The 27,143-nt window shown below is 46.2% G+C and overlaps 3 protein-coding genes across 9 annotated transcripts in view; 2 read left to right on the top strand and 1 right to left on the bottom strand.

The window, feature by feature from the left end:
- The first annotated feature begins 3,020 nt into the window (after positions 1-3,020).
- LOC121834253 lies at positions 3,021-4,714 on the top strand. Its single transcript, XM_042288001.1, has one exon. It carries the CDS (start codon positions 3,368-3,370, stop codon positions 4,712-4,714), a length of 1,347 nt encoding a protein of 448 aa, XP_042143935.1. The 5' UTR covers positions 3,021-3,367.
- A 3,763-nt stretch (positions 4,715-8,477) lies between these two features.
- LOC8032120 (COX assembly mitochondrial protein homolog) lies at positions 8,478-26,215 on the top strand. Of its 5 annotated transcripts, XR_005798971.2 has the most exons (6): positions 8,498-8,713; positions 8,773-8,877; positions 17,513-17,603; positions 20,146-20,316; positions 20,515-20,659; positions 25,708-26,215. XR_005798971.2 is itself a non-coding variant. In XM_029987185.4 (4 exons), exons 1-4 carry the CDS (start codon positions 8,650-8,652, stop codon positions 20,258-20,260), a joined length of 375 nt encoding a protein of 124 aa, XP_029843045.1. In that variant the 5' UTR covers positions 8,478-8,649; the 3' UTR covers positions 20,261-22,220. The 5 variants fall into 5 exon arrangements, 1 of the variants encoding a protein (XP_029843045.1); XR_005717802.3 differs by lacking the exon at positions 20,515-20,659 and having other exon boundaries at positions 8,485-8,713; XR_005798970.2 differs by having other exon boundaries at positions 20,146-20,659.
- The window catches only part of LOC8032119, a 51,009-nt gene continuing 49,101 nt past the window's right edge, over positions 25,236-27,143 (bottom strand). For all 3 annotated transcript variants that reach the window (XM_040221039.2, XM_042288006.1, XM_040221040.2), the window contains one exon: positions 25,236-25,396. The gene's annotated coding sequence lies outside the window, so the exon portion shown is untranslated. The remainder of the gene's footprint in view (positions 25,397-27,143) is intronic.

Here is a 27,143-nt window from a genome sequence, read left to right as displayed (position 1 = left end):
GGAGATGGCGGCGAAAGGAAAAGGAACGCGATACTCTGGCTCTGCAAGCAGAGCCTATACAGTTACTCTACGCTACTCCAGAACGGCTCTGCGCTACTCCAGCGCTACTCTGCTCCGAAGGAGCTATACACCTTTCCAAAAATCACTCCTAGGCCGCCGCCATGTTGCTGATGCTGATGCGGCTGGTGCGACTCTCGCGCCCTCTATCAGCTAGAAATTTTCTGCCACTCTCTGGGACTGTGAAGACCCGCTCAGCGCGGTTCTCTACCTACGTTTTTGCGGTTTTGCATTCGACGTTTCCTCGCCTCTCTTCAAAGTTTCCACTTATTTTTTTATGCGTGCTGCGTACCCTTTTTGTGTTGTCTTCTATTGTGAGAAATAAGGCTGGTAAGTGCCTGCCATTCAAGCTTTTCAGCTCGACATTCACGGGAAAGGTGAAGGACGTTGAACGGCCCTCGACGCGATTTTGCGAACATTGTTCTCCCCCCTCCCAGAGATAATCCGTGTAGAATCCTCAGTTATCTCCAAAATTAGTTGTCCGGGTTGGGGTGAGAAATGGGTCAGTCGCGTTTGTTTCTTTGCCTTGGTGCGGTTGTGAAAAAAGGAAGCTCTCCCCGAAACGTGCCCCAAAACGAAGTCCTCTCGGATTCCGTGCGATCGTCAAGATGTGACTGTCGTCGACTGTGACTGTGTTATTTGAGATCGTTCTCAAATAAATTCTTTTCGGATAACGCTGCATCGTGTGGTACGTACGATATATTGTTCGAATGTGAACACTTCCTCAATTGTATGTCCGTGTCCTGTCCATCGGTAAACACGTTATCTGTGAGTGTGAAAAATGCATGACTTTCGGCCCTCTTCTGTTGCAATTTATTTTTGACAGCAAAACGCTTTGTCGTTTCACATGCGGCGAATCCCGCTGCGCCGTCAAAACTTATCGTAAGAAAACAAAAATAACTAGAACTATACATTCCAGTCGCATTCGTTCTGTCGCGCGCGTACCCAACAAAAATAGTTAAGTTTTTTTTTTTTTTGTTGCTTTTTTGTTTTTTCAAATGGGCTACAATGATTTCTCAATGTCCTCGGGAAAATACATGTACCATGAGACACAAAATATAGCGGGAAAAGGTGATAATCTAGCCGCCAGCAGCGTTTGAAACTGCGCCTACGCAAGCTGCGCCTATTGAAATCACAGTCCACTCGGTTAGGGTTAGGAGGGACGCCGGTGAGAGTCTAGCCTCAAACTCAGTGACTGGGCTCGAAAACGGTTGGTTGCCCCTGGGGTCGAGTGTTTTTTGGAAAGGTGTATATAGTGCTCTAGTTTAGCCCACTGATCTCAATGATAAGCACCTTATCAATGACAATTGACAAGCCACTTCGAAGCAGTGTTGCCAATTTAGCGGTTTTCCCGCTAAACTTAGCGGTTTTTGGTTCTGTTTAGCGGGGTAAATTATTGTTTTGCGAGCGGCGGGATTTTTAGCCGGTTTTATGTAATCTTGGCGGTTTTTTAGAGATATAGAAGTTTAATATCTATTTACTGTCAACTATGCACCTGTCGTATTCATAATCAGCCACAGTCGTCTTAGCTTACTCTCAGTAATGCTTTGGTTTGTGAGAGTAGCACCTGTGACGTCATCAAAACATTAAGGCGTCGAATATCGGAACATGCCTCTCTGTTTGGTGCGCGCTCGTTTGAACAGCATGAATGTTCCAGTGTTCGTTTGACGTTTTTGTGACTGCTTCGTAAAACGGGCCGCGTGAATTCCGGCCTTGCTACAAGACCCCAAACTTAAGGACTGCCCACTGATCTCTATGTCTATTTGCTGGATCGCGTTTGACCAGCTCCTCCTATGGACCGGAATGCGGTCACTGGCGGCCATCTTTAGGTAGAGTTATATCATCTCTAGCCATCATAGTAATATGGCGGACAGCGCAATGGCGGCAGGCTGCCATAAAAATAGCCGTAGATCTAGTACACTGTACCGTGGGTGACATTTCGTGCTTGATTGAAGTTGTTCGACGAAGCAGATTCTTGAAACCCGGTTTGAACGGTAGCCTCATCTTTGAGGACCCGGCAAAAGTTCTACGAAAGCGCAGCACCGGGGGAAAGCAGCGCAGCTCGCATCAAAAGCAGACTCCGTACCGTCGTCTGCTTTAGATGCTCCTTTCGATGTGACTTTCGATATGTGCTGTGCTGCTTTTCTCCCGGTGCTGCGATTTCGTGAAACTTTTACCAGGTCCTCAAAAACCAGACTACTGTTCACGCCGGGTTTCAAAAACATGTTTCGTCAAATAATTTTAATCAAGCACGCAATATCACCCACGCTATTTTGACCGCAGCCTGCCAACCCACCTGCCAAAAGGCTATCTGCCATGGATGGATGATAGCGGCTGCAGCAGCTTACATTGGCTAGAGGTGATATAACTCTACCTAAAGATGGCCGCCAGTGACCGCATTCGCGGAGCGGGCAAACGCGATCCAGCAATTGTCATAGAGATCAGTGGGACTGCCTGTGCCTACTGGAGGTTCCTGGTGATAGCAGACGAACCAGGTGCCGCTATTGCAGAACGGAACTATCTGCGAAGCACCCGAATTTGGTCGCGCGCTGTGACAAAGAAGCATGTTTCGGCCGCTGCATTTTTCTCCTCTGGTAGGTTGACGACTCTGCAAGTTGAACGGAAGTCTGACCAGTCACGCCCTGCTGAAGGGTCCCTTTCCATGTTCATATGCGCTCACTCCGAAATCTTGGCTTCGCATCACCTGGGTGAACTGTGTCGTGGCGTGACAGATTTCTAGTCACAACAAAAGGAAAGCTTCCTTTCAGATGACATTGATGTGATCTATACTGTTATTGTACCTTTGAGCAAGAATTAAAGCAATTTTTTAAAACCATTTTTGCGGTTTTTTTTTTTTATTTTTTTTTGGGGGGGGGGGGGGGGGGGGGGGGGATTTAGCGGTTTTCGGGGTTTCGACTGCGGGTTTTCGATTTTTGAGTTGGCAACACTGCCCCAAAGACAGTTCGAGGGGCTTGAACCGGATCGGACGCGGACGGATCGGACGCGGATTCCGGAGCTCGAAGCTAAGTGAAAATTTGTTGTTTTGTATCTGAGTTTGGTTTTAAGTGTACTACTTATGGCTTAGCATAAAGTAGATTCAATAGAGCAGTAGCATCGGGGAGGTGAAATGGGAATGTAGGGGTAGGGGGAAGCGATTGTAGCGGTAGTGTAGGCTCACGTGTCGGGACACGTGTAGTTCAAATTTTTTTGGCGGGCGCTTTGTCTCGGTCAGTTAATTTGAAATTATATAGGGACACTGTTCCTTCTCTTCAGTTGGATTTAGAGGTATTTGGGGAGGACAGGAGCGCGAATGGCAAAAAAACCGGACAAGGCCAAGCCAGACAGGGCCAAACCGGATGTGCCCAACGTGGCATGCGGTAAGTGTGAACGATGGTGCTTCCTCATGGAAACCCCGTTCGGGAGCGTGGAGGAAGCAGCGGACAAAGAGTACCAATGCCGGATCTGCGTGAATGCTGATGAGGTGAAGGGGATGTTGGAGATGATGAGGGGGGAACTCGGGAAGGAGCGGGAGGCTCGAGAGAGAATGGAGCTGCAGATGAAGGAGGCTAGGGAGGGGCTCAGGGACGAGAAGGGCGAAAACAAAGGGGTGGACGGGGGAGAACTTGGCGGGCAGAGGAAGGGAACACACGTACAGTGTGGTGACTGCAAAAAGTCAGTGGACATAGAGGACACAAGGTTTGATAGCGTAGACGAGGCAGGGATGACAGAGTTCATGTGTAGAATGTGCGTCCTAAACGCACGACAGGACAGGCTGGAAGCAGAGAACACAGAGCTGATGGCAAGGATTGTGAAGTTAGAGGCAGAGCTGGAGAGGGAAAGAAGTGAAAGGCAGACAGTGGACGACAAGCTGGCGAAGGCGAACGAAGAGTTGGCAGATCTGGAGGTGGTCCTTCTGCCATCGGACATCACAGCAAACGACACGGTCGTAGAAAGTGATGGGGGGAGGACGTACAAAGAAGCACTGAAGCCGGGAGGAGAAGAGACGGGAAAAGGGGAGGAAAAGTCAAAGGGCAAAGCCCCTGCTTTGGTGGAGAGTAGGCAGGACATGGAGGGCAACGTGATCATAGCAGGGGACTCCAACATGGAAAGGTGCAGGAGGGCAATAGCTGAAAGGGTGAAGGGGGACGCCAGGGTCCGGATTGGGGTGTTGCCTGGACAGACAATGAGGGCGGTGATTGAGGGGGTGAAAGATAAACTATGGGAGACAAAAGAAGGCCAAAACCTCGTGGTGATAGCGGGGGGACTGAACGATGTATTACGAGGGAACGGGGGAGGGGTGGGGAAGCAGTTGCGCAGGGGAGTGCTGGAGTTGAGGGCGACATCAGACAATGTAGAGATCCATGTCTGCACAGTGCCAGAGGTGAGGGGCCAGGGCGTTCACATCGAGAGAGCCGTGGTGGCCGCAAACCGGGACATCAGGAGACTGGGAAGGGAGATGGGTTTCGGGGTGATGGACATGAATTGGGAGGTGCGCAATAACAGAGCGAAGGCTTTTGAGGGGACCGGTATCCATTTCAGCCCCTACGTGGGGAGGGCCGTTGGGTGGCGGATGGCAGGGAAGGCGGTGGCTTTTTTAGGAGGCCCCAAAGCTCTAAGGGCGAAGAATCCTGCCAGGAGCGAGGCGAAGGGCCCGTAGGAGAGGGGAGGTGGGGTGGGCACATCAGAGAGACACCGGAGGGCAAAGGGGTAGTGGAGAGCGGCAATGTGGGTTTGGGGGAGGTGGCCAGGGAGGGTGGGAGGAAGCCACGCAGAAACAGGAAGAAGAAGCTACTTAACATAGCTTTCATAAATATGCAGGGGGGCAGGAACAGAATAAAGTGGGAGGAGATTGAGGAGCAATTAGAAAGCGAAAACTTTGCAGTGTATGGATTAGCAGAAACACATCTGAGGGATTTGGAAGAACCACCACACATACCGGGATATCATTGGATGGGATGCAACCGGGCCAACGGGGAACGCAAGGGAGGCGGATTAGGGATTTTAGTGAAGGGTCAGGAATGGGAAAGGGAACGAGAGGACTGCAGGGAACACATGTGGATCAAAGGCAATATTGGAGGTTTAGACACAATCCTGGGTATTGTGTATCTAAAAACAGGGAGCGATGCAGGGGAGGAAAACGCAGAACACTTAACATGCATATCAGGAGACGTTAGGGAAATCGGCACTAACAAGGAAATAATTATCCTGGGGGACATGAATGCACATTTGGAAGACTTTGATGGACATACGGATACAACAGGTAGGATGTTAGAGGAGTTCTGTGAAGCTCTTGATCTGGTATTGGTTAACGCCCAGGTAAAATGTGATGGAAAAATAACATGGGAGAGAAAGAACTCACACTCGACTATCGACTACTGTTTAATGTCACGGAAGATATACAACAGACTTGGAGGTATGGAAATAGATGAGGAAAGCACAAAAAGTCTGGGGAGCGACCATAAGAGAATCAAGATCAGATTTGGCACAGTAAAATCAGAAACGCAAAATAAAAAACAAGAGGGTAGAAATAACTTAAATGATAAACAATTACAGGAGGTATCTAAGCGGATCGAGAACATAGTGTCCAAGCTACCGGAAAGAGAATGGACATATGAAGACTTAGTTACTGTTTTCAAAAGAGAATTAGAGAAATATCGAACCAGACAAGGAGGAAGGAAACATAAACGCAAGCTCAAAAGCTGGTGGGATAAAGAGGTTAAGGCAGCAATATCGAGACGCCAAGCGGCATCTAGAGAACACAGATGGGCAAAAAATAAGGGGGCCACTCCAGCCGAAGTGACAGCAAAATGGGAGGACTTTCAGGAACGAAAGCGGGAGGCATCAACATTAATACAGGCCAAAATTGGGAGGGCAGGGGTCCAGTGGATGATAGAGATAAACCAAAAGGATAGGAATGCGGCAAAAAGGTTCTGGGAACACATCAGTGCACAGGGAAAAAAGACTGAGGAGTACCAGAAGACACTAATCACACAGGAAGGGACAAAGGTAGAGGGGGAAGAGGCAAGGGAATACATTAGACATACAATCGAAGCAGCATTTTCAGAGTTAGAATCAGATCAGGCCATAGGGAATAATAGCATCTACACAACACAAGAGGAGGAGCATAGTGAAGGAGAGGAAACGACCATAGGGGAATGGGAGAAAGCAGAAGGAAGGGTTCCGGCTGGAACTGCGACAGGTCCAGATGGCATACCAATGAGACTGATAAAAGTTCTAGGCCAAACAAGCAAATTGAAACTAAGGCAGGTGATTGACCAGATACTTATGGGAGGGGAGGTACCCAGTGACTGGAAATTGAGCAGAATGAGATTATTATATAAGGGCAGGGGAAACAAAGACAGTATCAAATCATACCGACCAATCACAGTAACTTCAGTAATATACAGACTAGCTATGCAAATCGTAAAAAGAAGAATGGAAGAATGGGCAGAGAGAAAGCAGATTCTGGGGGAGCTCCAAAACGGTTTCAGGATGGATAGACGATTAGATGATAACTTGTTCATAATCACTCAGTGCATAGAGATAGCAATGACAAGCCAAAGGCCATTATGGGTAGCATTTTTGGACATCAAAGGGGCATATGACAATGTGAATCAGGAAAAACTTTGGGAACAGCTAAAAGGGTATGGCCTAGGGGGAACCACGGTTAAGTTCCTAGAACGGGTTTATACGGAGAATAGGGTGATTATAAAATGGGAAGCCGAAACTACAAAACCAGCAGCAATAAAAAGAGGACTTAGGCAGGGTTGCCCATTGTCTCCCCTGCTCTTTATGATATACCTCAGTGAGATGGAAAAAAGATTAGAACAGTGCAACCTAGGTTTTGACCTGAATTACATGGAGGAAGGACATAAGGTAAATCAACTATTGCCAGGGTTAATGTATGCAGATGACATTGTACTCGTATCAGAAAGCCGTGAGACAATACAGGAACTGATTAGAATTTGCAGCGGGGAAGGGGACAGTTTAGGACTAAAATTCAGTAGGGACAAGTCGGGTATAATAGTTTTCAACGATGAGAAGGGGGAACCCCTGGAGATACAGGACACAGTGATAGAACACGTAGAAAAGTACAAATATCTAGGGGTCTGGCTCAATGAAGGAAGGAAATATCTAGAGGAACACGAGGAGAACACAATTAGAAAAGGGAAAAGAAATTCATCTATTATGAAGCTCAAGGCACTATGGAACTATAACAGATATGAAGTGGTCAGAGGTATATGGAAGGGAGTGATGGTGCCAGGACTGTCTTTTGGCAATGCAGTGCTGTGCATGAAATCTGAGGTTCAATCAGGGCTAGAAATTCGACAAAGAAGCGTAGGCAGATTGGCGCTGGGAGCACATGGAAAAACACCAAATGAGGGAGTACAGGGGGACATGGGATGGTCGTCTTTTGAGAGCAGGGAGGCAATTAGTAAGTTGAAATTTGAACAAAGGTTGACTGAAATGGAGGATACGCGGTGGGCACGTAAGGTATTCAAGTATTTATACATGAAAAGTTTAAACACAAAATGGACCAACCGAACCCGAAAGCTTACATTCAAATATCTACACACAGGTGATGGGGCTGAACAGACTACGTCAGTGAAAAAGAAGGTGAAAGAGGCGGAGAGGAAAATGTGGGAGGGGAGAATGCAGGAGAAATCAGCTTTAGCAGTGTACAGGTCACGAAAGCAGGAGATAAGAAAGGAAAAGCTATTTGACAATTCACTGGGAAGTGCTTTGCTGTTCGAGGCAAGAACGGGAGTTTTGAGGACACGGACATATAGGGCTAAATTTCAGGAGACCGACACGTTATGTGCCGCCTGCCATAATGATAGCGAGACACTGGAGCACTTGGTTTTGAAGTGCACGAGGCTTCGTCCTGCCCTCCCTGAAGGGGTAACGGATTTGGCCGGGGCCCTGGGTTTCACTGGCGACGATGGAAGGATGGTAGAGAAAAAGATTACAGTGACAAAGAGACGATTAGAGGATTGGTGGAAATTATCTAGGGAAAATTAAATGATGGACAACTAACTAGCACAGCTGGGAACAGGCGGGACAGAGGAAAATTGGGACTCCCTCCCGCGTGGCTCCGGCCCAAAGTCTCAACCCTGTCTCCCAGTGGGTCCGGTGCTGGGGTAACGCCGAAAAGGTTTGACCAGAGGAAAATTGGCGACTCCCTCGCCGGGGGGAAGAGGCAGGGGGGTGATGTTTTTTAGTTTTTTTGCCCGATCCCCCGAAGGTCATCCTGGTGATATCCCACACTGCCTGGTGATAGTTAGGGGGAGAAAAATTGGTCTTAAAAGGGCGGGAGGAATCACGTTTTTGTCTTTTAGACTTAGGCTAGGTGGCGCAAGCTACCGCCCGTTACAAAGGGAATAGCCATTAACATCCATCCATCCATACATCCATCCATCCGTAGCCAGCCTAGCCAGCGCCTGAGCCAGTTCGACCAGCACCTTGAGCACCTTGTACACAACTGTGGTGCACACCTTGCAGTCTGCATAGCTTTCGTTGAGGACTTTCTGCTAATTTTTGTGGGGGGTCGGGTTATTCCTGCGTTGAGTGCTTTCATTCCCGTCGCTCGAGATGCCCACCGAAAGTCAGCGGGCAGTGTTGCGCGACGGTTTTTCCGGCGGACCGCACGGTGTCGGTACGCTGAGAGATTTTTTTCTTCGTTTCAGTTTCTCAAAATACCCCGGATTTTTCCAGGTGACCCGAACGACACGCGACTTCGTAATGTGGAGAAGGAAATACTCATTCCGCAGAAGATGCGAGACAAGGCCAGGGACGAGAAATGCAGCGATTTAGTTGCCGGTAAGTTCGTCTGTTCGCTTTCTGGCTTTGCTCGTCAGAATGCTCGACTGCTGGCATGTGTTGAGGCCGGCCCACACATTTGAGCTTGACGGTGATCGAGAGTTGCAGCCACTCGTCGATGCATACGACGAGAGAAGTCGCGAGCAAGCCGACGAGGTAGCCCTGGAACAGATTTCCCACGATCGTGCGCATCATCGGTGAATACTTTCTCGCGGAGAGACCGTTCCTCATGGATGGTGTGCAGATTTGATCTCGCAAATCAGGAAGGCGGGTCCAGCCCCTCCCAAAAAGCCCTCTGCCCACTTTAGCAGATCGAACGCCGTAGAGGAGTCGTTCGCTCCGATGGAAAGAGTGGACGTCTTGGTGGTCCAGCTTAACTTGCAGCAGGGCAGTACGCGGGTCTGAAGTGTTCCTGCGCTAGCTGGCAGATGGCGCCAGTCTGTTTTTAAGAGAGGGCGCAACTCGGACCATGGAAAGCGCTTTCAGTTTAACCCTTTCACGGTCGAGTTTCCAAAAGATGTTTCCCAGTGGTGTGACGTTGTTTCCAGAGTAATGGCATAAGCGAAGGGTCAGTGCAATTGTTTTTTTACTTAATTATCTAGAGGGAGCACATACGTCCTGCAGGTTTAGAAGCATGAAACAGCAATTGAAAGGGTTGTCACCTCTCTTTCATTCAGTTTTATTGTAACTCGTCTGCTTCTGCAATGTTCAGATTGCAAGTTGAAGGTTCTCTAGGGAGCTTCTGCGTCGTATGGTGAGCTCTAGAGATGCCGCAAACGTTTTGCGAACCTGAGGTTCAGAGATCGAATCAAGGGGTTTGAAAGATGCGCAAAGTTTCGGAACGTCAAACCTGTTACAAAAAAAATTCTATGATTTTTGAACTTCCAAATTTTTCCTGCTGAAATTTCAATTGTTTTCGATCTTTCGATTTTTCGCGCTGTGAAATTCAACATTTTTATACTTTCGAGCTTATCAGCTAAAATATTCAATGATTTGCAAACTTTCTAACCTGTAAAGTTCAAAAGTTCGACGAAGTGCAAACCAAGTTCACCCCTATTAGCCCCGAGAGCGAACACAAGCGTCGCTGCGGTCGCCGCGCCCTGATTGGGTGAGGTGTACCGTGACGTCAGGGGGAGTACTCCGCTCCGCGATCTCGCATCGGTTCGCTTCCCAGCACCGGTTTCCTGGTCTGGCGTTGTGTGCCGCAAGCTCTTCGTGGAGTTGGACTTCATTTACCCGGTGTACAAGACGTTGAGTTAGGCCGATATTGACGTGCTTCCGTACATTTTATAAGCCTGCTTGTCCCTTTTACTTTTAAAATTGGGTTAAAAATCCCGAAAGCAATCGGCGGAGGCAATTCCGCCAATGAACCTCCCCGTCCGTCCACACGGACGGGGAGGCTCATATCATACAAGGCAATCTTGCGAGGGGTCGGTGAAGCGGAGGCGCAAGTGTTTCAGACGCTGGAATTCTGTTCCTTGCATGTTCATGATTTAGGACGATATTACATACCGCTTTCAAGGCATTTGAAGTGGCATTTATATCATGGGCCTTTGGGTGGTCGGCAAATTAGCTCGCGACCCCGACTTTGCGCTGCCACTCTGCATGCGCTGGTTCGCAGATTTTTTAAAGGCCCCGTGTCTGATTATCTTTGAAGTGCTCGTGGAACAGGGCTGTTTTACATAAATGTAGTTTTATGAATTAATTATATATATATATACGTATGCAGGCATATTTCTTAGAAGATGCCTAATTACTGCAAATTATTTTGTATGGTAGCAGCAAAAACGGCCGAATCGCCCCTAGTTGCCTGTATGATATGTATCGAACTGCCCAAAATATGCACAGCAATAGTGCCGTAATTTAAAATGTTTATACTTTTTTCCGGAAATTGTTTATTCAAGTCTTGGGTATCCGGAAAATACACCGTTTAGTCTGAATCGTCATTTACAATTAAAAGAGACACTGCTGCAGGTCCCCAAAAGCTTCCTCAGCCTCCAAACTCCCTACAGCTGGACTCTATGACAACAGAGGGAAACAGGAGTAAACGCAAGCATTCGAACGTCTGTCCAGTGGTAGATGCAGCACTAGTAGCAGAAAATGTGGAACCTGTGAAGGGCGACAGTCCGCGTGAGAAAAGCTTCTGGTATTTTAGCTTCAGGACAATTCGATTTAAGTAAAATATCAATTTTAGAGCCCAAGGGAGTAATAACGAGCTAGACACCTTCGCTTACGTTTTTTATACATTAGTTGAGGGTTGATATACCCTCAACTAATCGCCGAAGCAAGATGGCCGAAGCAGCTTTTCTGCTTCGGCGATCTTGTTTAAAAACAAAGATACAAAAAAATTGTATATACAACCTGCCACTTATTCAGACCATCAGCAGCATTTATTGTGCGAGATGTAAATCTACAGTGATGTTCCTGCAATTGTGGCCATAATTAATTTTTATATACCAGCTGTGATTCATGCGTTGCCTGCCCTGTCAACCATGCTTAAAATGTTGTTTGAAGTTTCGCCTGTAGCTACAGGCCATACCTCAATAAAGGCACATAAAAAAATTTACACTTCCTGCGAAAAACACGCCAAAAAAAAAAATAAATAGAGACGAGCGCGCCGACAGCTAGCGTCGTCACAGCCTCCACAGGGCGAGCGGGGCGAGCCGGGGAAAAATTGTCGCCGTGACGTCACCTCGGTTCGCCATAAGGGGGCGCCACGCGAACTTCTCGGGGCTAATAGGTTCGAGCCAGCAAATATAAATAATGTGAGATGTCTATGTGTGAAGCGGAGTTGAAATTGCACTTGACTCTTAGCTGATCGTGCCACAATTGACTCGCTTGCAGAACTGAGAATGATCACCTTGGGATGGCCTTGACCTTGCACCTTTTCCTTTCTACAAAGAGCCTCTCCTGCACACGACTCCCTAAATTACACCGAGGTAACCTGTGGGCCAACAGATCCCTGTTCTGCAGGCTTGATAGTCAACCGAGGTTCTTTGCTGCGAGCGTCCTTCATAACACTAGTTTTATTTCAACGCAAATCCCTCGATTTCCTCGAGCCAAAGAAAGGCGCGCGCGTGGAGCGCGACGCTGATGCGCTACAGTGAACGCTGAATTGGCACTTCATTACCATTAGTAACCGGCTGCATTTTAGAATGGCTAATATCTCCGTTCATCGAAGAACTTTCAGGCAGCCGCAATGGCTATGTTCCAAATCTTACCCGAGGAACCTGTCTTCTACATCAGCGGGTGATGCCACGTGACATTGCGAGTAAATGATCCGCGACTCGATTTTCGAATGATCGGGATACTCACCTGGATACTACGCGGCTTCGTCTTGAGCTTGGGCAAAAATGAAAAACAGCAGCAATGACAGAATATAGCAGACAACCCTTTTGATCATGGAGAAAGCACTCGAACAGGCTTTAGTGTTAATGACGACGCGGTGTTTTCTGAGGTGGCTCCTTTTGCTCGCCCTTCCTTTTGGGCTGTATATTGAGATCAAAATTACTTACTCTTTTCAGTTAGACATCAAAAATTTGTTTTTATTCATTAGCACGATCACTGTAAATCTAGTCCTGGTGGCTTAAACGCATATGTTCCACGCATCGTAATTTGCACCGATTACGTTTTGCAGGAATTGCTTCTACACGGTGTAGCGGTACAGCGCACGGTGCTTTCTCAAGAGTGATATGTAACGTTCGCTTTGATGCGAAATATGATTACAATGAAATCTTCAAAGCCTTCACTGCTTTACAGGCGTTATTTTCTCATTACACACACTCTGGGGGAAACAAAAATACAACCTCATCATTTACTGCGTTCAAACATTTTCAGCCTTCAACGTGAGAATACGGCATTCCCGACGAGGATGCGGAGAAGCTCCTGTTTATGCTCGCACTATGATAATAACGACAGGTATACCCTCTCGGTGAAGGTGCACGGTCTGGATGTGGTACAGTCAATTCCTGCGTTGAAAACAGCAAATCACAATAACCACTCTCTTCCCCCGTCTTTCTTCTTGGACCAAGTTTCCCCGCTTTTACCGCAGTCTCGGGATTTCTACATCATGATAAATGGCTGTACCTCATTCTTCGTTATTTCGAACGTCCGCCGCCAAAGCCAATGGAGCAAGCAAGCTTTTTACGGCTCTTGCAGAAAGCAGACGACGAACTGATCACGTGACGTATTTACTCTGATCCAGCTTTACCCCCTGATCGAGGAGGGTAGCGTGAATGATTACTGCGGAGTAAACAACCCGCTTCTGGAACGCGAATTCTGCCGTCATCAAGTAAGTTTGGAATGCCGCGGTACAAAACCTTTCCTCTGGAGTCAAATGGAGTTAATTTTGGAATGCAGCCAATATGGGTAGCCGGATAACAACCGGTCTTGACCTGATCAGCTGTATTTGGTCCCCTACTCTAGTCTGGTTGCATTCTCCCCAACCTTAATGACCTGTGTCGGGTGCTGTGCCTATGTTCAGTGGGTTATCCCACCGAAAAGAAACTCCCAGAGCAACTAAACATTTTCGGGAAGCCTGGGTGTGGCTATGTGCGTGCATTGTCCCGTGTATTTAGTTGTCTTATACCAGCATTGCATTTAGGCAGCGTTTGATTGGATTGCTACTATAGCCAGTGACAAGTGAAGAATGAAGTGGAAGCTCCTGCCAGCCCTTTCCGCTTCGGTGGAGGGGAGGCCTCTCCACCGTTCGCTCCGCTGTAGTGGCTGGGAGGAGCTCCCACTTCGTTCTTGACCTGTCACCGGCTATAGCTTGCAAATAAGTAAGAAGTATGTTCACCTGACCGCCTCGGGGCTCTTTGATTAACCGCTCAACCAGTTCAACGCTTGTTTCGTACAAGTTATGACTAATGATGTGTAATACGGGTAGTATTGTCAGTACCACACAGTGTTGGCGGTAATCCATTACAAGTAACGGCGCTACCGGTAGTGCGTTACCTTTTCTGGTTATGTTTTGACATACTCTTTACATTTTTAAAACGGTAATGGGTAACATACTTGGGTTACTTATTTCGAGTGACGTGTGACAGTTACTTCGCTCGTTACATATTCTTCCCAAGATTTAAAAGTTACACTTGAATTTTTTGTGTTTCTGAGCGCCAAGTCATATAAACTTTTTTTTTTGCATCTCTTTTTTTAGTATTTGGCTGAACCCGTAGAAAAGATAAAGTAAATATGTTCAGTTTCTGGATGAACATAATGTTTCTTGAAATATGGTGCTTATGCATACCTTGTGGAGATACCTATGGTCTCCCTTCCCCGATGGCTGTGATAACGGCCGCGGGTCGGAATACTCGGCCTCCTTTAGCTCGGACCTGTTCGTGAAGCGGAGGGCCGCCTGGCTTGGGGGGCCCTCCTCTCACTCTCGGGGGGACCGATTTCCATTCCCCCGCTCGGATGCGGATCACCGCTGACAGGCGAGGAGGTTTCGTCTCTTGTTTTCCCGCTCTCGGGAAAGGGACTCGTCCAGTGACCGCGAAAGTGATAGGACGTGCGTCGGCGACTTCTCCGATGCTTCCCCCGTCTCGGCTCTTCGGAACCCCGCATCTGGCAGGTAAGGACCTTTTCTTACCATGCCGGCGCGGGGGGCATTTTGGATTGGGGCATTGTACTTCACTTTGAGAGTGCTTTAATAAATGCTCTTGGACTCTGTCACTACTCTGGTACATGTGTCTTCTCTTCCCCTATATTCGAGAGAGTGAGACAAGGTAGTCGATCATTGGCGCCGACGGAGGTAATTTATCGAACCGACCCGTGGCAGTGTCGCCCTAAACGTCGTCTACATTGCTGCGGAGATGTGGGGACTGCGCTACTAGGTTGGACGGCTCCTTTGAGATTGCCGCCGCTGTTGAGACAACCCTTTGGTTACTCTTTCGGTCCCCACATCACCGCGGCAATAAGACAAACGTTTAGGGCTACATTGCCACGGGTCGGTTCGATAAATTACCTCCGTCGGCGCCAATGATCGACTACCTTGTCTCACTCTCCCGAATATAGGGGAAGAGAAGACACACGTACCCGAGTAAGGACAGAGTCCACGAGCATTTATTAGAGCACTCTCAAAGTGAACTAGAATGCCCCAATCCAAAATGCCCCCCGCGCCGGCAAGGTAAGAACCTGCCAGACGCAAGGAGAGCCAAGACGGGGGAAGCGTCGGAGAAGTCGCTGACATACGTCTTATCTCTTTCGCGGTCACCCGGACGAGTCCCTTTCCCGAAAGTGGGAATACAAGAAGCGAAACCTCCTCGCCTGTCAGCAGTGATCCGCATCCGAGCGGGGGAACGGAAATCGGTCCCCCCGGGAGAGAGTGAGAGCCCCCAAGCCAGGTGGCCCTCTGCCTCATGAACAGGTCAGGGCAAAGGAGGCCGAGTGTTCCGACCCGCGGCCGTTATCACAGCCATCAGGGAAGGGAGATCGCAGGAATCCCCACAACCTGTAACAACAAAAGATTAAAGCATGTTAATTCATAATTTTAAGAGTACCGTGCGTTACTTTCTAGTGGTAACGATAACACATTTTTTTACTTGCAACATATCTCATTACTTTTTTTTCGGTAACGCGTACAATACGGGTACCATTTACCCGTATTGTAGGCGCAAAAATTCGTGAAAACTTGGTTTAAAGCTGCAGAATTTGATCTCCATCCGTGAATCTAAGAATTCAAACTTAAAATTGAAAGTTCCGAAATGTTAAAAAAATTTTTTTGAGATATTCATATTTTATAATTTATTTGCTATTGCGCGCATCAGATGCTGCCAGGCCGTTCGTACCGCATGTTTTCCCCCTAAAACAAGGCCACACTAGGAATTACTGTTTTGCTTGTATAATAAGCTTTTACAGTAAAACTCAGTGCAGAAAACAAGAAAACATGTTTATTTACATGCTTAAGTGGTTCGTTCAAGTCTATAAATCACTAGGCCCTCGCAGATTCTTCCTCGTATAAAAGATCTTGAAGCACTCCATTCTGGCTCGCTGACGCGTCGCACAACCAGCGCGCTCTTGCTGTGATTCAGACTCAGAACTGCTGTCGGAATCTCTCCCATCGTCGACAAAAGGCTCCGAAAACTCACTACCCTCACCAGTCGTCCCGTCATCGTCGCTGTCAAAGAAGATATCTATGATTTCATCGTCAGAAAGGCCACACTGTTCACTGGACGCTGCCATCTCCAAGCAGGCAGCGATCGAGCGGGAAAGACAACACATAACAGAAAAAGCTCAAACAAACACAGTGAATAGAACAACCCTCGTCATCTGTTGGCAATGTGTCTAACTACACTACCCCAACTCTACGTAGCGTGCCGTCGATGAATGGCTCTTTAAAACAGAAATTCATGCAGACCGGCGAATCGCCGGCATTGGCAAAATGGCCTCTGACAGCATGCCCGGCGATTCGCCAGCTTTGCTGCCGAATGGGTTAAAGTTAAATCGTAAATAAATTTGAAATGTTTAAATTTTTCTAACAGTCTGTCAAAAAAATTTGATATCTTCGAACTTGAACTTTCGAAAAACCTCGACAATTTCGAATTATTCGAATTTGAACCTCAGCGGGGTTCTAAAGTTGCGAAGTTTTCAAATTCGAGCCTGAGCAAGGTTAGAAATTTTCTAACCTCTCGAGCTCAAACTTTGGGAGGTTGGCAGCGTCCCTAGTAAGCTCTCGTCCTCGGAATTCAATTCTGACGAGCATTCCAAGTGTGAATCAGAAGAGCCAGCGCTCTGATCGCCGCCAGAGCAGTCGACACGGGGACGTAAAGAGGGGAACAGAATGCAACAAATCCTGGGCATTGACAATGACGGTCTCGAGAGGGAGAGCGACAGAAGAGCGGAGAAAGGTTAGGCGTTTTGCCGCAACGAGTTTAACTTGCTCGAGCGCTTGTCAACTTTGTTTAGTTGTGTACAATGCGAGATTCTGGTGTTTTTCTGCAAAGTAAAATAGAAGAGAGCAAGGACCTTACGGGTGATGTCTTGCTCCTTCTTCGTGCATATTAAGGCATTGCCATATGGGCCCTTCGGGATCGTCAGCTGGGGGTTTCCGATGTCTGCGTGTATGCCCTGCCGCTTCGTGGTGGCCCCAATGCATGGCGCCTTTTTCTCTAGGTTATTATATTGACTCTATGCAAGCGAAGCGACCGTCTTGCCCATATCAGGTGTGTGGAGCGTCTAAATTCAGACCTACATATAGCCCCAGGCTATATATTGGTCCGAATTAAAACATAGTGCGAGTATAACATTTATAGTTTGCCAAAAACACAACGAATAGCAACACCTCCCGCTGTGCATGCGGTTTTGGAATTGGGCAGGCAGTTTCAAATGATTAATGTTCTCCGTACATGTCCGGCAACGACCGCTAAAAGGTCAACGGTAGACACGCCATGTGCAGATTGGTTGCAAGTGCACATGCTTTGCATTGTCGCGTGACGAGGAGGAAAACAGGCAAATATGCTTTTGTCGCTTCTTTGCAGCTTGCATTGCAAACACAGCCCATAGACCACGTAGCAGCAGTTGGCTCCCTAGTGTTCTCTCGTTGTCAGCAGTCTGAAACGGTTGCAATGCAGTTGTTCATACTCAAACAGCAATCTGTGAACCACCCTTAATGTTCTTGTTCTACCTCCAACTGCAGAGTTTGGTGTGTGCTGCAAGAAGCAAGGACTGCTGCTGCCTTTTTTGTGTCGCAAGGAGAACAATGCCCTCAAGGCGTGCCTTAAGAAGTGGTGAGTCGATCTGATCCAATCCAAATTTGATAAATAACTGCAGAAAAGATTGCAGTGACTGACCGAAGATTCAACAACATAAATAAAGGACCGACCAACTTAAAGACATGAATCATATGCACTCCCAAATTGTCCGAGATATGCTCTGCAAATCTTTACGGGTGTTTTTATCCTCGACAGGCACGTCTAGAAGTGATTTGTGACAGCCTTAAACAAAGTTTTAATATTGGAGCTGATTTAAATAACTATGTGTTCCTGACGTATATAACTTCTCAGTCTGTGATTGCCTCTTTTATGTGATGAGCAGCAATTTTTTCTGCCTGTGGGCTGGACAAAAACAAAGTGCACAGGGGTGCGTGGGGGAACTATGACCATTATGTTACCATCAGGAAGTGACCAGTTCGGGTATAGAGCATCAAATACTACCTTGTTCTATTTAGCAAAACATCAATGAGCAAGGGTGATGCTTACTTGCAAAATTGAATTGACCGGCATCTTGTCAAGAGAAAACCTCAAAAGCCAGGCTACGCCAGTTTTTTTTCAATAAGAAAATGGTTGCTTGCGTACGTGCTGTTTTAGGCCAGATTCTATCTGAATATGAAGGTGCGTATAGATTAGAGGGAACAATTGTGATCAGTCCTTTCTTCATGATTCTTGGCCTGCATCATGATGCTGAGTGGAAAGAATGTTGGTTAGGAAATCAAGCCTCGTGATTTCCTTCCAGTGTTCCTATAAAAGGTAGACTGAAAGGGCTTGCTCTAAAACTTGCGTGGCACTTTGAAAATATTATTGGGTTTAGCTCAATTGCATCATATATATTGTGAAACATATTTCGTAAACTATTTCCCTATACATACGGCGACGAGGTGCCCATTCTGCGATTACATACGCTGTAATTAATTTCTTCTTTCAAGAGCACAACCGCCATTCAACTTCTATTACTGCGACGTAAAGTTGTACCAATGACGGACGGGTATTTTAGGCGTCCCATTGCACTTTATGACAACCTTTCTATTCAAGTAAAATATATGTGACTGAGGTAGACAAATTAATGTTGTGTCATATAAACATGACGCTTGCTATGTTAATCTAGACTCTTTTACAGTTTCCTCGAAATTAAATAACGCTATTTTTTAGTATTGGTGCCTGAAAATAAAAGTGGATTGTACGAACGATAAAAACGTTCCATAATTGCTCGTTTCACGGCGGAAATAGTGCCTATTGCCAAAACAATGCGGAAAATATATTCTCAATTTAGCCGCTCAAAACCGGTTTGAACCATTATTTTTGCTTGCCGGAACTGAACCGAAAGCATTGAACCCGAACCGATAAAAATTTCGGTTCGACAATCTGGTTTGAGGGTTGCGGCGAGGGATTGAGGCAATGAAAACAAACCCCAACGACGTCGCACTGTGGTTCCGATAACCGCCACATGCAACCGCAGATCAAAAAAAAAAAAGAAATGTTTTTTCGTTCGCGGTATTTTGGGAGAAGGTGGAGCATTTTCTCTCGCTTGTACCAAGCTAGACAGTATAGAAAATACGAGCTACAAATTAACAATTAAATTGTTGCAGTGTCCTTTTCAAGGGCAGAAATTTAAAAAAAAAATGTGGTTTTAGAGATGTGGCATCAGAGACTTAGAGAGTCGCTGGATTATTGATAAAGATGTGCCGCAGGCGAATGGTTATCTGCAATGTTTTGAGTTGTGCATTGTTCAACACGAAGCATGAGCAGCCAGTTCTTATGTGGCAATGTTCTCCCCCAAAGGAAAAAGAAAATTTTAGTGGCTAACAGTGGGTTCTTGGGTTTGTGTGGGTCCCAACCGAGCACAAACTGGGGGGACCCATAAAGGTCATCCCAGATACCAACACCCATCTATCAGCCACCCACCCGACTGACCAGGGTCAATCCCACCGGATCAATGAAATGATACAGATTGAAGCGGGATGTTTTCCTTTTTTTCCTCGGGCAATACAAGACCCGAATTCACTCGGAAATGATATTGTTAAGCTTTCTTCAATCGGAAATTTTACTGGGGCAGTGAACGATGGGAAGAATGGGGCCTGTGGCGCCATCTCCGGTGTAGCGAGCAGAGGACACGCTCATCTGAAAGCAGACAACCGTCTGCTCCCAATGCCTATCAGGGATGGCGCCACAAGCCCAATTGTTGCTGTCGTCCTTCAAGACCCCGGTAGGTTTGCTGGTCTCATTTTGGACGAGAAGGGAACTATGCCTCGGAATTTCACTAGGTAAAATTCACCACTGAAGTATGCCTTTGGTGAAAGTTCTCAGTTGCCATGTGTAGGCGCCGATTTTTCGGGCAGATTTTAGAGCCAGCCTCGTCGTTTCTGACATTCTGTTTATGCTTTTATTCCTGTATTTCGCACCACTCCTCCTATGCCTTTCAGTCGAGAGCCACGGTAGGGCTAGACAAAAACAAATCAAATGGACTTTAGGCTACTTTCCGTTCCTTACCAATGAAAACTCTATGTGAACCCTCCGTGAGATTTTGCATGGAGGTCTTCTCGGCACCTGTGCCCAGGTACGACGATCCAGACTTCCGACAACTGTGCACGGAAGAGTACCTGGCCGACCGGAAGAGGTTCAGAGAAACTGGCGTTCGGACAAACCAGAAGCGGAAGGACAAGGTCATCTAGACCCCGGGTCTGCCGATGTCATCCCAGCAGAGGGCCGTCCGCTGTCGAGACGGAAGGTCAACCTTTGGGACGTTTGAATGATCGTCAGTCGTGTGTGCAGCCATGCCCAAAGTAGACTGATTTCCAGATGGTGTCTAGAGGGTTCCTTTGTCCAATGCTAATTTAAAGTGCGATAATGTTTCGTAGCATCTGGAGACAAAGTATGGTACTGTCTCTACAGGGACATTGATGTAGTCTGTTTTTGGTTGTTACAGGGACGCTGAAAGGATGTTTATGCTCGCCGAGGTTTTAGTTGTACATGACATGTGGGAGCCCAACTACCCAGAACACAGTTTGCGGCTCGAAATTTTTCTTTCTGCCTGGAAATCATGGATCAACAAGTGGCCAGATTGAGTCGCGGTCAGTCTCTTCTCCGTGGTCACGTGCCAGTTTCTATGGCTTAGACACAACCACCAAATATAATCAGTCGTGTGTCATTAAAGGCACACTGTCAATAATGAAAAAAATTAAAATATTGTTCCTCTTTTTTTCTGGATTCTAAAAAGCTGCAAATACATTGATTGAAAAAAAAAAAAAAAGCTGCACAATTACATGATTTCTGGCAACTCTCTCCTCCCTCTATATTCTTCCTTCCCAGCCCAATTTCGGTTTTGAGCAGTTGCATTTTTTTCTTTACTTTATCGAAAATATGCGTGACCCTGGAGCAAAATATTGATTGGGTAGTCTTCCGACACTAAATCGTCCAACAAAAAACTTTTTAAATTTGGGAAAGGGAGGGGGGGAGCTGACAGTGTCCCTTTAAAACTATGGTTCCGTGTCTTCACTAAATACCGGTAACTCCCAAGGTGGTGGTTTTATCAAGATTGGGTAAACCAAGAGACACTAAATTGAAGCCATCCTCGAATAAGAAAAACTCAAGCTTCAGAGAAAGAAGCATATATCTAGTTTTATTTTGCGTTGACCAAGAACACAGCCCGTACTGAACTGCCCCCAAGGTTGCTGCTTTTTTCGAGGACCACTCGTATATCTTGTTTCTTGCTCTCACGATGACCGAAACCATTTCCCAGAATTTGGGGGACATGCAGTCCCCTAAATGTCGAGGAATCCCCCGGGCACGTCCTCTTCAATGCGAGTCCTTGCAAGTGCAGATTGGTTTAATTGACCCCCAGAACAGACCATATGCAGAGTGTGTAGCAAAAATAAACCCTTCAGAAAATGCCCCCCCCCCATTCGAAGAAAAATAGAGCCCGAAAACGCAGAACCCTACTAGTGACGTGTGGCGGACATGTCCGAGACGATATCTACCAAGTTCTAAGCCTAGGGTCTGTCCTTTTCAGCCGTTATTGCCGGAAGAATTTAAAAGTATTTCCTAGGGCAGAGTTACCACTTAAAGTGGTTTGTAATATGGAAGGATGGGAGAACTCGGTCACACGTCTGCCTCGCAAAACGCTTTGAGAGAGTCACTTGAATTGTTTCCACGTTTGATCCCAAGCTCCAGTCTGTGCCCCAAGCCAGTTTCAAATGGACCACAATTTGTAAACCCTACATATATCAGCTAGGTATGACTCTAATCAATTTGTTTTTGTACCACAAGTTCCAGAAAGTTTTCAAAGAAACAAATTTTCAGATCAGCGACAACCAAAAGGTTTCTCAGTGGCCTCAAAGAACTAGGAACTTGTTGCTGTCATGTCTGTCCATCATCGTCCCATTAAGCTCTGTGAGGTTCAAACGGGCCTCTTCTTTCGAAGAGGACGGCTAAAATTAAGAACAGTCTCGGGTAGACGGTAACTCACGGAGTGTCCCATTCATGTTCGCCATCGTTGCACGTCCCGAAAAGTGCAGGATGTCTCTGGGGATCGTTCAAGCGTTGGCAGTACGATACAACTAGGGGTAGCCTGATGAAAGTGTGGTGTTTTAGTTTGGGTGCATGCTGTAAATAAAGGATGCTCGTGTTGCTAAACAGTGTCCCCATTTCTAGACATGTGTAGGTGATGTTTCTGGACGAGGATTGGAAAAGCTGCAACAGAGACTGATCCCAGCACTGTTTCGTTGGGATCAAAGTGCGACATGGATCCACACTGATTTCTATTCCTTTGTTTCCAGTTACTGCAGAAAGTGCACTTGAGTTTCCAAGTACCACATTTTCCAAATTATTGTTTGCACCTGGTCTCTGCAGAGAAAATTTTGGTTAGAAATAAGTTTTTCCTCAAATAGTCTGGACCCGACTAGCTGCCACGTAAGAACTTCTCGTACCCAGCACATCTTGACAAATTGCCCGCTTTATTAGCTCGCAAAGAATCTTGTACATAAATGATCATTAACATAATCACTCAAGAATGCTTCTACGCTAAGAAAGCTCGCTTTATTAAAACAAAGCATGCTGGAAAAAAACACAAAAAGACCTCGAATAGTCCACACTCATAGATAGTCCGCACCGGGTAAAATTTCAACTTTTAAATATGTATACTCCACGGACTACAGGCCAGAAAATGGTACATTAGCTAAACGGACAAAATACAAACGACAGTTAAGCGAAAGAAAACGCGCAACTACTAAGTGCAGTGGAAAGAAGAGCAGAATCTACGATTGATGTGGGTAGCTGGTTCCGGTCATTCGATACTCTAGAAATGAATGATGCGAAAAATGTGTTACGACGACTAAATGGGATGCCAACCTTACGACGACGACTGAGACACGCCGAAACAAATGATGCCAGATTCATTAGGCGATTTCCAAGTGCATAGTTATGGTGGAAAATTTAGTGAAAGAGACAAAAACTCGAGATTCTGCGACAATGCGAGGCTGGGAAGATGTGGACTGTCTTCCATCGATGTTCTACTAGCGGTGCGGTTATACTTGGCCAATATCAAACGTAGGGATTTCTGCCGGACGGATTCGAGCGAGTCAATAAGGCAAGTAGTACCGGGGTTCCAGATGGAAGCTGCATATTCAAGTTTCGATTGGGCCAATGTTTTATAGAGAAAAGCTTTATTGGGGCTAAAAAGAAGTTACATTTGAGATAACCAAGCGTGCGATTGGCGTTAGGAATCGCGTACCGACACGCTCGTTCCAGGAGATATTGGAAGTCAGTATCGCGCCCAGATATTGATACGAGTCTACAAGCTGAAATGCTGCATTTGGGTTATAAGCAATAGTAAAAGCAGGTTTAGAAGCCACGCACATTAATTTGCATTTATTGATATTTAATCCCACTGACCACAGCTCACACCGTTTAGTTGTAGAATTTAGATAAGGCTGCAATTGTTTTGAATCGAAAATTTGGTCAAGTCATTGGCAAACAATTTGATTGAGAAGGAAACAATAGCTGGCAAGTCATTAATGCAAATTAGAAAAAGTCACGGACCTAAGACTGGAGGAAACGGGTGCCAAAGGAAAGTTGATACTGTAGCAGGTTACAAACTGAGCATGATCCGTTAAAAACGCTGCCAGCCAGTTAATCGCGTTAAGATCAATGTTTAGTTCATAAAGAAGTCTCAGATACCTTGTCCGATGCCTTTGAAAAATCGAGGAATATGCAGTTCATCTGGAATCACAAGCATTATAGAAACCATTCGTACTACTAACCAACTGTTTCACGAGAGAACTTCTTTCTAAAACCATGTTGAGCTATGGAGAAAAATGAGGTTGATTGAGGGATGTTTACAAGTTGCGAGTAAATTATGTGTTCAAAAACCACCTCACAAGGAATGCAGTTAACGAGAGCTTTAAACAGAGGCATTACCTTTTTCCTTTTTCAGTCATTAGATAAAACTGCAGACTCGAGCGACTGTTGAAATATATGTGCAAGTATTTTGGAAGTGTATTGATTTGTTGCTTTTAGAAATTTTATTTATTTTGTCCGTTCCAGTGGATAAAAACAGCTTAAAGCTGCGTGGAATTTTTGAAACACCAGCAGGGTTGATAAAAAATATAATCCATTAATGAAAAAAACATTAGCGTGATAAGGTGGATTTGTACTACTGTGGAGATTGGAAAAACACTCGATGAAAACTTATTTAAAGATTCAAGCGCACAAAGATTCTTCAACGTGAAATTCAGCTACAGTCTTGAGTGGAACGAGAGATAGCTTATCGCAGCCAGACAACACTCCAAAACTAGAGCATTATTTAGTAACATTGATGGCAAGGTCTGCTTAAAGAAACTAAGCTTAGGTAGTGTTTTTATCTCATCAAGACGTACATGGTTCGAATGCCAAAAGCGCCGCTGCTTCTTCCGACAACCAAATATTGTAAGAACTACTTTATGCGGCGTATGAACAATGCGCAAAACTTCCTTTTCCCTTGCGGTGAACACGAGTCTAGTTGCTGATAAGCATGAGTATACCCTTCTCAAAATTCGGTGCCTTGTGGTGGCTCAAATGTCCATCCTCTTGCCGTACCACTGGTGGTTAGGAAAGTGCATTACATCGAGCGTCGTCGCATTTGCACCCCGATGGCAAATGAGAAGGGGTGTTTCACCTTGGAATTCCTTCTCAATTTGCATGAACAAAAAAAACTGGACCAACACATTGGTAAAATTTTTGACAAGTTCAAAATAAATGCTAACGCAGCACTGGTATTCAATTTGTGCGTCATAGTAACGTCTCGAGCGTTCGGGATTCATGGCTTCCACTGTGCAGCACCTTTACATTCTTGCTTCATCAGCCACCAGAAGGCTGCCGCTACTGGGCCATACGTTTGGATGATGAGAGTGATCAAAGAGGCCCGACTGAATTGTAGCAGAGAGGTTATAATAAATCTGCAATACCTAAAACATAAATGCAGCCTTAGCATGGAGGAACCTGTTCATGGACAAGAGAGCAGAAATATACCAAATGCTCCAACGAAGAAGTAGTAAACAAAAGGGAACAGTAAGGTCTAGATCTACTTCAACCTCTTTTGCCTCCTTAAAAAAGGCAAGTTTTTCACCACCCTTGCGTGAAAGGCACTAGCATTAGCAATGCAAGTCTCGCTTCTCCAAGGACTAGGTAGTCTTTATTGCGATCCTCAGCCCATTAAAATGATATGCTACAACCTACGACTCTTCCCGTCCGTATATTGTCCGTAGTTTCCAGGCGTTTGTCGTCTTCCCGTTGTGACCATCCGAGGGTGTCCGTTGCCAAAGACACCGAGCAAGCTGCAAAAACAAAAGAGCCGCATTTAAGGGGGGACACCACGTTAAAGTGACAAATTTCGGAAAAAAAATGACTCATTTTTATGTATGGTGGTTCAACAACTATATAGTGCACACTTCTGCAAATTATTATTGCGATATATTCTTTTGTAAAGAACATTTCTTCCCAGTACATTAAAGAGGCACAGACACATCAAAATCATACTTTTTTTTATAATCCGAAACGAATGAAAACATTGCTGGGACATAACCCTCAAAATTCGAGATTCGGGAATTCAGTATTTGTGGAGTAAAAAAACAATTTCCAAATGCAGGGTTTGAAGTTCCCGCGCCAGTGCAGCGACGTCAAATTTTGCGGTCTCGTGCGAGCCGACTTTCTTTGGCCCCTCCGCTCCCCGCTACAAAGCAAAGCCCCGTTGCCACCAGGACCCCAAGCGAGGAACGGGGGGGACGAGGGCGCCGGCGGGAACCCGTTCCTTCGTCCGGTTCCGCGACTCGCCGATGATCCTCTGCTCGAGCGCCGCCCAGTTTTCCGAGGGAGGACACAAATCCAGGACGCGACATCACAACGGACTCCAATTTTTGGTATTTCAAAAAGAAGGGCCATAGTGCATTCGCAATTGCGTTAAAAAACATGTTTTACGATTGCCGTTATTAAATGTCATAGAAATGTCGCCTACAAAGCTTCTACATTTCATGATTCCTGACGTCGCAAATCAAAAGAAGCGAGGAGGCAAAAAGCGGGAGAAGAGAGCGCCACAAATAAAAAGCCGCACGCGCGAAAATGTTTTTCGCGATGCGGATTCTTTTGTGTGTCTATGACTACAATTTGCATCGTTTTGACAATAAACAAAATATGACCTTTGGGGTGTCGGTGCTCCTTTAAACATTATTGTTTGAGAGTGGACACTAATTGGTCAAGAACACTATACATGTCCTCCCATGGAAGAGGCTATGCACATGGCCAATGGAAAAAAACACCCCGATTGAACAGAAAACTAAAACCAACATTCGTTTATAGAAAATCACTGGGGTTCATCTGCTTTGTATTTCGTCCAAGCTTGCCCCACCCCTAATTGCTGGCACTGGTTTGTGTATTGCAAGCATATCCACTGGGATCATCTGGCACTCCACTGGGCGTGCCTAAAGTCACTCAATCCTGGGAAAGCAACGCCTAGCTCCCCGTGTGGTCGCCACCTTGGTCCGTGAAATGAGCAATTTCTCCTTGACCCCTCCGTTCTTGGTGAGCCGATCTAGATTCGCTGGTGACGGGTAGCTTTATGCAGTGGTGTTTTGTATACCGAGATTTCGCCAACCACACACCCGCAAAACAAATCTTCGTACCACCACCAGATACTGTGTCGGTGCTTGGAGGCACCGAAAAATAAGTTTACTGTCTTGAAATAAGCAAGAAGAACAATATAATTGTAAGAGATCCATGGAGATGGGCCTGAACAATAAGTTGATCGCATAGGAAGTGCCAAAGACTCTTATATTGGCGAGGAACGCCTCCAGTACAATGATGCTCCATGGTAACCTTGGCGCGACTGGTTTAGAACAACCCTCTAGAAGCTTTGAAGATTTCAATGGACCAAGATGGCGATTTCCATGGCAACGTAGACCAATCAGCCAATCACCCTGCTAGGTTTGGGTCGCCTGTATGTTCGTATGTGTTTGTGTCCGGCTAGCAGGTAGGGAAGGCAATGGCGCTACTTTCCCAGGATCCAGTGACTTTAGGCGTGCCAGAGGC

The sequence above is a fragment of the Ixodes scapularis genome, unplaced genomic scaffold (genome assembly GCF_016920785.2).
Source record: "Ixodes scapularis isolate PalLabHiFi unplaced genomic scaffold, ASM1692078v2 ptg000854l_1__unscaffolded, whole genome shotgun sequence".
Lineage (NCBI taxonomy): Eukaryota > Metazoa > Arthropoda > Arachnida > Ixodida > Ixodidae > Ixodes > Ixodes scapularis.
The sequence above is the reverse complement of the archived record's forward strand: the minus strand, read 5'-3'. Positions and strand labels throughout refer to the sequence as shown.